The 12,325-nt window shown below is 44.5% G+C and overlaps 1 protein-coding gene across 1 annotated transcript in view; it reads right to left on the reverse strand.

Moving 5' to 3' along the window:
• Positions 1 to 4,757: 4,757 nt before the first annotated feature.
• The window catches only part of naalad2 (N-acetylated alpha-linked acidic dipeptidase 2), a 22,996-nt gene continuing 15,428 nt past the window's right edge, over positions 4,758 to 12,325 (reverse strand). The window contains exons 11-21 of the mRNA XM_046293761.1: positions 10,960 to 11,045; positions 10,588 to 10,707; positions 9,385 to 9,467; positions 9,210 to 9,273; positions 9,039 to 9,106; positions 6,387 to 6,478; positions 6,086 to 6,176; positions 5,659 to 5,923; positions 5,494 to 5,575; positions 5,323 to 5,415; positions 4,758 to 5,223 (exon numbers count right to left, since the gene is read on the reverse strand). Of these exons, the coding sequence (XP_046149717.1) occupies positions 5,034 to 5,223; positions 5,323 to 5,415; positions 5,494 to 5,575; positions 5,659 to 5,923; positions 6,086 to 6,176; positions 6,387 to 6,478; positions 9,039 to 9,106; positions 9,210 to 9,273; positions 9,385 to 9,467; positions 10,588 to 10,707; positions 10,960 to 11,045 (1,234 nt within the window). The 3' untranslated portion in view covers positions 4,758 to 5,033. The remainder of the gene's footprint in view (positions 5,224 to 5,322; positions 5,416 to 5,493; positions 5,576 to 5,658; positions 5,924 to 6,085; positions 6,177 to 6,386; positions 6,479 to 9,038; positions 9,107 to 9,209; positions 9,274 to 9,384; positions 9,468 to 10,587; positions 10,708 to 10,959; positions 11,046 to 12,325) is intronic.

The following is a 12,325-nucleotide window of genomic DNA, read 5'->3' on the forward strand; positions in this document are numbered from 1 at the left end:
ATGATGGTACCGCCCGGAGGGGTTGGCTGCGGTCTTATCGGCTCTTAACCAATCATGCTATTTTGTATGTTTTTTCGAGTTGTTCGTAACTTGTTTTGCACATAACGTTGCTGCTACCATCTCTTATGACCAAAAATGTTTCTGGACATCAGAACTGCGATTACTCACCTCAGATTAGACAAAGAGTTTTTCTTAAATGAGTCAGACGAGAGGGAGATACTACAGACAACCGACCAGACCCAGATCCTCGTCATTCGCTGGAGAAGGAAACTGAGATTTTGCTGAAAAAGATCAGGGTGCCTTCTGAGGATGAGGTGACGAGTGGCTAGTCTGCCTTTTCCTTCCCTTCTGCTAGCTAACGTTCAATCGCTGGAAAATAAGTGTTTAGAACACTAAACAGAAACCAACTACCCACAAAACATAGGAGGGAAAACGCTACCTAAGTATGGTTCCCAATCAGAGACAACGACAGTCAGCTGTCCCTGATTGGGAACCATACCCGGCCAAAACAAAGAAATACAAAACATAGAAAAAGGAACACAGAATGCCCACCCAAATCACACCCTGACCAAACCAAAATAAAGACATAAAAGCTCTCTAAGGTCTGGGTGTGACAGCATGTGCCAAATACAATTTTATTTTATTTGTAATGTACCATTGTTAATGATTTTGTGCAAAATTGAAAAGGGAGTTTATGTAATAATGTATGTTTTATAGAATTGTGCATGAGGTGTGAGTCAGTGGAGAAGAAGATAGAAAACCCAGTCTAGTGGGTTACAGTACAACGCTACATACAACACCAGTCAACAGTTTGGACACACCTGCTCATTCAAGGGTTTTTCTTTATTTTTACTATTTTATACATTGCAGAATAATAGTGAAGACATCAAAACTATGAAATAACATATACGGAATCATGTAGTAACCAAAAAGGTGTTAAACAAATCAAAATATATTTTTGATTTTAGATTCTTCAAAGTAGCCACCCTTTGCCTTGATGACAGCTTTGCATTCTCTTGGCATTCCTCTCTCAGATAGAAGAGTAGAGGCCTTTCTAAAGCTTCCTATGCTAAAGTTAGAAGTGGAGATGAAATGTGGACATGCTAAAGTTAGAAGGTTGTTTCTCTCCTCAGGGCTGCAGCAGAGGTATCCATAACAGAGAGAAGTTAGAAGGTTGTTTCTCTCCATAACAGAGAGAAGTTAGAAGGTTGTTTCTCTCCTCAGGGCTGCAGCAGAGGTATCCATAACAGAGAGAAGTTAGAAGGTTGTTTCTCTCCTCAGGGCTGCAGCAGAGGTATCCATAACAGAGAGAAGTTAGAAGGTTGTTTCTCTCCTCAGGGCTGCAGCAGAGGTATCCATAACAGAGAGAAGTTAGAAGGTTGTTTCTCTCCTCAGGGCTGCAGCAGAGGTATCCATAACAGAGGTATCCATAACAGAGAGAAGTTAGAAGGTTGTTTCTCTCCTCAGGGCTGCAGCAGAGGTATCCATAACAGAGAAGTTAGAAGGTTGTTTCTCTCCTCAGGGCTGCAGCAGAGGTATCCATAACAGAGAGAAGTTAGAAGGTTGTTTCTCTCCTCAGGGCTGCAGCAGAGGTATCCATAACAGAGAGAAGTTAGGTTGTTTCTCTCCTCAGGACTGCAGCAGAGGTATCCATAACAGAGAGAAGCCAGCGGAGCCGATCAGGCCAGAAGTGAAGAACTCAGAGGGGAGGAGAGAGAATGGAGCTAAAGCCTCGGGGTGACCCCTGTGTCATCCAGGCTCCTAAACCACTGGAGCTGATACATAGACCGAGGTAACACACACAAACTTACGCACATACACACACAGTTTGTATTTATCCTTAGTGATCACACGTGTGTGTCAAATCAAATCAAATTGTATTGGTCACATACACATGGTTAGCAGATGTTAATGCGAGTGTAGCAAAATGCTTGTGCTTCTAGATCCGACCATGCAGTAATATCTAACTAGTAATCTATCAATTTCACAACAACTACCTTTTACACTCTCTGGAGAAACTCCAGCAGGCGGAGAGCAGGCAGCTTGAGAACACAGGTAGGCTGCTGTAATAATGGACTTTTAACCTGGTTCTGATAGGATTGAGAGGTGGGTGGCTCTTAGGCTCTCTCTCTCTCTATCTCGGACAGGAGGATGTGAATATGGGCACATCCTGTAAGAATGGAGGCTGCTCCAAGGTAGAGTACTACTCCTGTTCAGATCCTCATCATTTCCCAGTGTGTAGAGGTTACCAGGAGGTTACCAGTCAGGGTTCAGAGAGTAGCTCAGTGGTAGAGGGATGAGATGTTTAGGAGGAGTTTGATGATCCTTTTAGTGTGATCTGTTGTTTATGGTGTGTATCCTGGTTTCTCTCGGTTTGCAGTCTTTCTCTGGTCCAGGGAGTAACGAGAAGTGTAAACAACCACTCTGAAGTATCCAACGTCCACGAGGGGTGAGACACAAAAACACTTGATATTCTGATGCTAATATGTCTTCCTCCTGTCTAGTTTGTCTGGATGGATGTGTTGTTGGCCTCTGTTCTGTGCTGTCCCCTGTCTGTCAGGATGAAGTTCTGGAGCTGCTGTAGGAGGAAGACATCAGCCTTTTAACTGTTTCCTGGCCCAGGAGGGCTGCACCACAGGAGGTCACCTCTGGAGGACACCAGATAAGGTCAGGACCCCTTCAGAGTTTAGCTCAGGCACTGACTCAGACAGCCTTAGGTACATACAATCAGAAGTGCCGATGGCCCCCTCTGTATTTTGCTATCTCTCTCTCTCCCTCAACTCTGCCTTTCTCTCTCTCTCTCTACACTCCATCTCTCTCTCTGTGTCTGTCTCCCTCTCCCTCTGTCCATGGGTATGAAGGTAGTACCGTGTAGGTTTGATTGGTACCAGACTGGCAGCCAGGCCATCTTCTCTATCTATGCCAAGAACTCTCTACCAGAGCTCAGCTATGCAGAGTCCAACAGCACCACGGTACACGCCAAACACAGGCCTCTGTGTGATTTACTTAGCTCATTACGCTCTAGCGCCTCCTTGTGGCGGGCCGGGCGCCTGCAGGCTGACCTCGGTCATCAGTTGAACGGTTTTTCCTCCGACACATTGGTGCAGCTGGCTTCCTGGTTACGTGAGCGGGTGTTAAGAAGCGTAGCTTGGCAGGTCATGTTTCAGAGGAAGCATGACTTGACCTTCACCTCTCATGATCCTGTTGGGGAGTTGCAGCGATGAGACAAGATTGTAATAACCAAATTAGGAAGAAAAGGGGGTAAAAAAAGAAACAATTAGATCTCTAATCTCTGATCAAATTACTAAGTAATTTAATAGGATATCTGTGGTATTCATATAATTGACCTCCCTCTCATGTCTCCTAGGTGATATACTGGAGCCAATCACCCGGGCCCATCTGGACCTTCCCTCTCCCACAGACACACACACTGAGAGGGGGAAGGAGAATGGAAAGTGGAATGCATAGAATCAGACAGAGAATGAAATCTAGGACACGGTACATGCTGCTCCCATATGTGTGAATGAACCTGTACCCTGTTGATGGTAGGCTGATAGCAGTATGTATGTCGTATGTACGCAGGCTTTCTATATTTAGCTGTAGAATTACACTGGGCACTAATGACACCTATAACATTCTACTCCGAACGCAGAGACTAAACTTCACTGCATTGAAACACTGTCTGAAGGCAATAACCATAAGATCTTCCTACTACCTCTATCTTCTCACTGAAAAGAGATCCAGGCAGCTATCACCATAGAAACCCTCATCTGGATCTGTAACTAATGGATCAGGATCTGTAATTAATGGATCGGGATCTGTAACTAATGGATCGGGATCTGTAACTAATGGATCGGGATCTGTAACTAATGGATCAGGATCTGTAACTAATGGATCAGGATCTGTAACTAATGGATCGGGATCTGTAACTAATGGATCGGGATCTGTAGCTAATGGATCGGGATCTGTAACTAATGGATCAGGATCTGTAACTAATGGATCGGGATCTGTAACTAATGGATCGGGATCTGTCGCTAATGGATCAGGATCTGTAAACTAATGGATCAGGATCTGTAACTAATGGATCGGGATCTGTAACTAATGGATCGGGATCTGTAGCTAATGGATCGGGATCTGTAACTAATGGATCAGGATCTGTAGCTAATGGATCGGGATCTGTAGCTAATGGATCGGGATCTGTAACTAATGGATCAGGATCTGTAACTAATGGATCAGGATCTGTAACTAATGGATCGGGATCTGTAACTAATGGATCGGGATCTGTAGCTAATGGATCTGGATCTGCAACTAATGGATCGGGATCTGTCACTAATGGATCGGGATCTGTAACTAATGGATCTGGATCTGTAACTAATGGATCGGGATCTGTAACTAATGAGTAATTAGGTACAGCAGTCCTCGACCACACACACACACACACATGCACGCACGCACGCACGCACACACACACACACACGGATCAGTCCTCTTCTTTGTTAAGTGCATTTGAGACTGTGTGTGGCATTTTATTGATTACAGCTGCCTTCCAGCGAATTTAACTGGTCAAACGATGTTCTCTTACCTTATCATTCATTATGGTCGTACTTTAACTGTCTTTGTTTTGGGTTGTTAAATCTGTGATTTAGTTTCACTCTTTGCTATCACACAACGTAATGAAACTCTGCACCTACATTGTAATTACACTGCTCAGGATGGGCTATCTTTATACCAGAGGGATGAAGTTCACAAACCATTACTTCATTAAAAGTCTGTTTTTATTTTCAAAATGGTGCAGTTTTACTAAAAGCAGCCAGATAGCGATGGGAGAGGATGTCGCTTCAGACTACTGGCTCAGATAAAGCATGGAGAGTAAGGCAGGGCTGGTGTGTCTTTCTCAGTTGCTGTGTGTGTGTGTGTGTGTGTGTGTGTGTGTGTGTGTGTGTGTGTGTGTGTGTGTGTGTGTGTGTGTGTGTGTGTGTGTGTGTGTGTGTGTGTGTGTGTGTGTGTGTGTGTGTGAGAGAGAGATCTTTTCGTTAGGCAGGAGGTGTGAGTGTCATGGCGGCAGCTTGGACGGTAAACGCAGCGATGCTGATCTGTCGCCTCACTTCATCCCACGCCTGTTTGGGATTGGCTGTACGCTCGATGTCGAACAGCGCATCATAAATGCCAGGGAAGGACTCGCCAGCATATTTATTATGACTGCTGGGAGCAAAGATCACATGTCTGAAGAGAGGGAAGAGGGTGAGAGAAAATAAAATGGGATTCTAAACTGATCATGAAGACATTACACAGCACTGAGTATGTGCTGTAGCTGGCTCTCACCTGTAGAATGGTCGGCCAGGTAAACCTAGCGGGTCCACGAAGGCTCTCTCCAGGTACATTAGCTGGTCATTGACCATACGTATCTGTATAGGGCTGAGAGAGTAGGGGGAACACACCTGTTAACACACTTCCACCAATAAACATGAAACACACACACACGCTTTCTCTTACTCTGTTCTGTCCAGAGTGGTGAGACGCTCATGGAAATCTCTAGCAGCCACAGTGAAGTTCTCCACCGCAGAGAACAGAGAATCTGGACAAAAACAAATTAGACTTTGTAGGTGACGGGGGATTCAGAATGAGTGTCTTTGTATGTAAACGTGTGTTTTCTCTTACCGAATGATACCCCGTATTTCACAAGAGCATCTGGGTGTTTTCGTCCCAGCTGAGCGATGGTATGGGCGTACTTTGTCAGAGAGCCAGCGTATTGACTGGCATCCAGGGGGAGGAGCTGGGAATCAGCCAATAGGAAGATGAGGCCTCCCCTGACCTGAGCTACGGCTCTGAGCTTCCGGAAGGAAGGGTCGTAGAACCTCTCCACCAACTCAAAGGTCTCATACACACTGTGATACACTGGGTAGCTGCTGTACCGCTCTGTCTTCTACAAAGTAGAATACACACACCGGTTTGTTTGCATGAATAAACATGAATGGTTTTTCTTACTTTAAATGCCCAATGATGACCCCCATATTGGGAGGACCTCTGCAATGTTCTCCTGTCTCCAGGTTCACCCACCCGCCCCCCAGAACAATGTCCCTCTCACCCTGTTCTTGGTGTATCGGGCCCTGCCTGCTGCGATGCCCAGTCGGATAAAATACGCCTCAAAGTCACTGCCTGAACCCAGCTTACTGATCCTAGAGGGAGGGAGGGAGGGAGGGAGGGAGGGAGGGAGGGAGAAACCCACAAGAGGTTGGTTCATAATTTTTTTTTTTTATACACCAAATGAGTCAGTCCGGATAAGAGCATCTGCTAAATGACAAAAATCTAAAATGTAAATAAAATCAATCAGTAAAAGTGCATGTGATCAGAGTGATAAGTCTATTGTGGTTGGTATTGGGTCTGACCGGGGTGCATCGCGGTCATCTGTCCAGTTGTCGCGCTTGTGCCAGCTCTCATACAGAGACAACCCCTCCTCTCCCTCCTCTGGACTGGACACCTACAGAGAGGTATTGGTGTTTCAGTTATAGTCTGGGACTATGTCGGTCTACACTAGAGGTCGGCCGATACCGATACCAATTATTGGAGGACCAAAAAAGCTGATACCGATTAATCGGCCGATTTAAAAAATAAATACAAAAATGTATTTGTAATAATGACAATTACAACAATACTGAATTAACACTTATTTTAACTTAATATAATACATCAATAAAATCAATTTAGCCTCAAGTAGATAATGAAACATGTTCAATTTGGTTTAAATAATGCAAAAACAAAGTGTTGGAGAAGAAAGTAAAAGTGCAATATGTGCCATGTAAGAAAGTTAACGTTTCAGTTCCTTGCTCGAAGCAGCGTTACCAATGCAGAGCAAGGGAAACAACCACCCCAAGGCAGAGCAAGTGAAGTTTGAAATGCTATTAGCGCGCGCTAACTAGCCAGCCATTTCACTTCGGTTACACCAGCCTCATCTCAGGAGTTGATAGGTTTGAGGTCATAAACAGCGCAATGCTTGACGCACAACGAAGAGCTGCTGGCAAAACGCACGAAAGTGCTGTTTGAATGAATGTTTACGCGCCTGCTTCTGCCTACCACCGCTCAGTCAGATACTTAGATACTTGTAAACTTAGTCAGATTATATGCAACGCAGGACACGCTAGATAATATCTAGTAATATCATCAACCATGTGTAGTTAACTAGTGATTATGATTATGATCGTTTTTTATAAGATAAGTTTAATGCTAGCTTGCAACTTATCTTGGCTTACTGCATTTGCGTTACAGGCAGTCTCCTTGTGGAGTACAACGAGAGAGGCAGGTCGTTATTGCGTTGGACTAGTTAACTGTAAGGTTGCAAGATTGGATCCCCCGAGCTGACAAGGTGAAAATCTGTCTTTCTGCCCCTGAATGAGGCAGTTAACCCACCTCTCCAAGGCCGTCATTAAAAATAAAAATGTGTTCTTAACTCACTTGCCAAGTTAAATAAAGATTAAATAAAGGTGTAAAAAAAAAAAATACGGATTTCCGATTGTTATGAAATCGGCCCTAATTAATCGGCCATTCCGATTAATCGGTCGACCTCTAGTCTACACCATGTGAAGGTAAACACCTCTTCTGTTTACTTCTGTATCATGTCCCCTAGTCTTTTGAATGGGCTTGATCAAATTCATGAAAACTCAGTCATTTACAGTACCAGTCAAGTTTGGACACACCTACTCAATCAAGGGTTTTTCTTTATTTAAAAAAACTATTTTCTACATTGTAGAATAATAGTGAAGACATCAAATCTATGAAATAACACAAATGGAATCATGTAGTAACCAATAAAGTGTTAAACAAATCAAAATATATTTGAGATTCTTCAAAGTAGCCACCCTTTGCCTTGATGACAGCTTTTCACACTCTTGGCATTCTCTCAACCAGCTTCATGTAGTAGTCACCTGGAATGCATTTCAATTTAACAGGTGTGCCTTGTTAAAAGTTCAGTTGTGGAATTGCTTTCCTTCTTAATGTGTTTGAGCCAACCAGATGTGTTGTGACAAGGTAGGGGTGGTATACAGAAGATAACCCTATTTGGTAAAAGACCAAGTCCATATTATGGTAAGAATAATGGCAAGAATAGCTCAAATAATCAAAGAGAAAGTACAGTCCATCATTACTTTAAAACATGAAGGTCAGTCATTTCAGAAAATTTTCAGAAAATGTCAAGAACTTTCAATCTTCAAGAATTTTCAATCTTCAAGTGCAGTCGCAAAAACCATCAAGCGCTATGATGAAACTGTCTCTCATGAGGACCACCACAAAAAGGAAGACCCAGAGTTCTCTGCTGCAGAGGATAAGTTCATTAGAGTTACCAGCCTCGGAAATTGCAGCCCAAATAAATACTTCACAGAGTTCAAATAACAGACACAACTCAACATCAACTATTCAGAGGAGACGTGAATCAGACAATCTTTGTCAAATTGCTGCAAAGAAACAACTACAGACAGAAGATAGAAAAGTGTGTGTGCTCATTAGTAGAGGCTTGTCCTGACTGTTTGAGTGTGTAGAATGACCCCAGGATGTCTGGCCACTCAGCCAACAATTGACAGAAACGGACTGGTTCCTCTTGATCGGAGACAGAGTAAAGGTTATATCACGCGCACCAGTAACAGAGATCTTGTTCTGTTTGGAGCCTGTTTCTGGGCCAAAGACTCATGTTCTCTGTGTGTGTGACCAGTACGACCATACATCATCTGGGCCGACAGTCAAAGGCGCTTGCTTGTCCAACTTGGGGGAACCGTTGAGCTACTGTTAGAGGAAGTGTGTATGGAGGGACTTTATTAGTTAAAGGTAGAATTTCCACCACAATATAAAAATTACATTTGTGTTTGTGGATTAATTTTACTTCTGCCAGATGCCTTTTATGAAGTTTGTGTGCCGAAAACCATTCGTTATGTTTTTGCCCATTGAATACCATTCAAAGAGTGTTCAAAAACTACAACGCTACTTCCTGGAAAGAAACGCGCCACAGTGTAATCCTGAAATAGACAGTTGATAGACAGCTGATTTAAGTTTACCTGTTTGGTGATGTCGTACACCAAGGTGTGGAGAGAGGGGGTGCAGTCTATCCTCAATGTGTACATACCTGCAACACACAAAGAAACACACACACACACACACCTGAGTGTCATTTTCACATGTGACAACCCACACAACCCCCCTCCCCCAACACACACACACAAACTCACCCTCTATTGCTGAGTCTGCATTGATGTAAGCCACTGCTCTCTCCTGCAGCACTTTGGCATTTTCCTGTCAAGGAGAAAGAGACAGGACAGACATTTAGATTAGAGTTTAGTCATCTCTGTTACCAGAGCACTACAGTACATGTTTCACCACAACCTCACATAATGTGTGTAGTACCTCAGCCCACTCTGTTGATCCCAGCAGTCCAAACTCCTCTGCATCCCAACTGGCAAATACTATGGACCTCCTGGGCCTCCAGCCTATAGTGAACACACACACACACACACACACACACACACACACACACACACACACACACACACACACACACACACACACACACACACACACACACACACACACACACACACACACACACACACACACACACACACACACACACACACACACACACACACACACACACGCACAAAGTCCATAGAAAACACACACTTGGCAAAATGCATTGAACCTATAAAATATACAGCACTTCTCAGAGTCAAACATAATATGAGGAAACAGGCCTGACAGAACATTCTAGAACAATACAGAGAACTATTCCAGAATGCTACAGTATGGGAACATTGTAGAACAATACAGAGGACTATTCCAGACTGCTACAGTATGGGAACATTCTAGAACAATACAGAGAACTACTCCAGACTGCTACAGCATGGGAACATTCTAGAACAATACAGAGAACTATTCCAGACTGCTACAGTATGGGAACATTCTAGAACAATACAGAGAACTACTCCAGACTACTACAGCATGGGAACATTCTAGAACAATACAGAGAACTATTCCAGACTGCTACAGTATGGGAACATTCTAGGACAATACAGAGAACTATTCCAGACTGCTACAGTATGGGAACATTCTAGAACAATACAGAGAACTATTCCAGACTGCTACAGCATGGGAACATTCTAGAACAATACAGATAACTATTCCAGACTGCTACAGTATGGGAACATTCTAGAACAATACAGAGAACTACTCCAGACTGCTACAGCATGGGAACATTCTAGAACAATACAGAGAACTATTCCAGACTGCTACAGTATGGGAACATTCTAGAACAATACAGAGAACTACTCTAGACTGCTACAGCATGGGAACATTCTAGAACAATACAAATAACTATTCCAGACTGCTACAGTATGGGAACATTCTAGAACAATACAGAGAACTATTCCAGACTGCTACAGCATGGGACCAGTCATTCATACAGAGTTTTGCGTTGAGATTACACCTGTGTCTGCTGTTTTATGTCTTTATGATGCAGCTGTAGTCATAAAGACTTGTCTCAGTACATAGTGGTCTGTGTGTGTGTGTTTTTAAATGCATGTGTGTGTTAATCTGACCCCCCCCACACACCTTTTCTGAGCAGTTTCCCGACGCTCCTTACACTCTCGTGCACCACGGCAGCTCCCGTTACCGGGTCGATCCCCCCGAACACCCAGGCATCCCGGTGGCCCCCCAGGATCACATAGCGGTCTGCCAACAACGGAGAGAGGAGGGGGGTCACAATCATCATCTACGGTGATCCTAATTCTGTTGTGAATCAAGTGTTGTGCCATTTGAAACAAAACAGTGATGATAGTTGTTGGTGTTGAGTTGTGTAGAGGAAGCTCCAGACTGTGTACAGCCAGCTCTGAACTGTCTCCCAACGTCCTGTCCCCTGGCTTCCATAAACGCGGTCAACAGGCCCTTACTAGAACATTCAGAGAAGGCTATGGGAAGTGGTACCTGGCTCCACGGCCCCTCGTAACCTCCCGATGACGTTGTATATCCGGGTCACCTGGTTGTTGGTGTGGATGTTCATACGCACCTTCCTGAGAACCACAGAGAGGAGTCAGAGACAGAGAGGAGACAGAGACAGAGAGGAGACAGAGACAGAGAGGAGACAGAGACAGAGAGGAGACAGAGACAGAGAGGAGACAGAGACAGAGAGGAGACAGAGACAGCGAGGAAACAGAGACAGAGAGGAGACAGAAACAGAGACAGAGAGGAGACAGAAACAGAGACAGAGAGGAGACAGAAACAGAGACAGAGAGGAGACAGAAACAGAGAGGAGACAGAGAGGAGACAGAAACAGAGACAGAGAGGAGACAGAAACAGAGAGGAGACAGAGAGGAGACAGAAACAGAGAGGAGACAGAGAGGAGACAGAAACAGAGACAGAGAGGAGACAGAAACAGAGAGGAGACAGAGAGGAAACAGAAACAGAGACAGAGAGGAGACAGAAACAGAGAGGAGACAGAGAGGAGACAGAAACAGAGACAGAGAGGAGACAGAAACAGAGACAGAGAGGAGACAGAAACAGAGAGGAGACAGAGAGGAGACCGAGAGGAGACAGAAACAGAGAGGAGACAGAAACAGAGACAGAGAGGACAGAAACAGAAACAGAGAGGAGACCGAGAGGAGACAGAAACAGAGAGGAGACAGAGAGGAGACAGAAACAGAGAGGAGACAGAGAGGAGACAGAAACAGAGAGGAGACAGAGAGGAGACAGAAACAGAGACAGAGAGGAGACAGAAACAGAGACAGAGAGGAGACAGAAACAGAGAGGAGACAGAGAGGAGACAGAAACAGAGAGGAGACAGAGAGGAGACAGAAACAGAGACAGAGAGGAGACAGAAACAGAGAGGAGACAGAGAGGAGACCGAAACAGAGAGAAAACAGACAGGGAGGAGACAGAGAGGAGACAGAAACAGAGAGAAAACAGACAGGGAGGAGACAGAGAGGAGACAGAAACAGAGAGAAAACAGACAGGGAGGAGACAGAGAGGAGACAGAAACAGAGAGGAGACAGAGAGGAGACAGAAACAGAGAGGAGACAGAGACTCTACATTGTTGTTGTTTCAGTAATCCCAATTCTCCTCCACTGTTGTTGATGGGAACAAAGAGAGCCCCTCCCTCACCACCCTCCCTCACCCCTAGCCTCTGATCCTGTTCTCTTGCCAACTCCTTATGGAATCATCATGCAGAACATGTTTGTCTTGACAATGACAATGGTGTAGGCAAAAGCACAAACAGAACTGGGAGCAGGCTACCTCAGTCCCACTCGTTGTGTGAAAATGTGTGTGTGTGTCAATCTCTCTCTCACAGAATACA

This window comes from Oncorhynchus gorbuscha, linkage group LG13 (assembly GCF_021184085.1).
Source record: "Oncorhynchus gorbuscha isolate QuinsamMale2020 ecotype Even-year linkage group LG13, OgorEven_v1.0, whole genome shotgun sequence".
In the NCBI taxonomy this organism is placed as follows: Eukaryota; Metazoa; Chordata; class Actinopteri; order Salmoniformes; family Salmonidae; genus Oncorhynchus; species Oncorhynchus gorbuscha.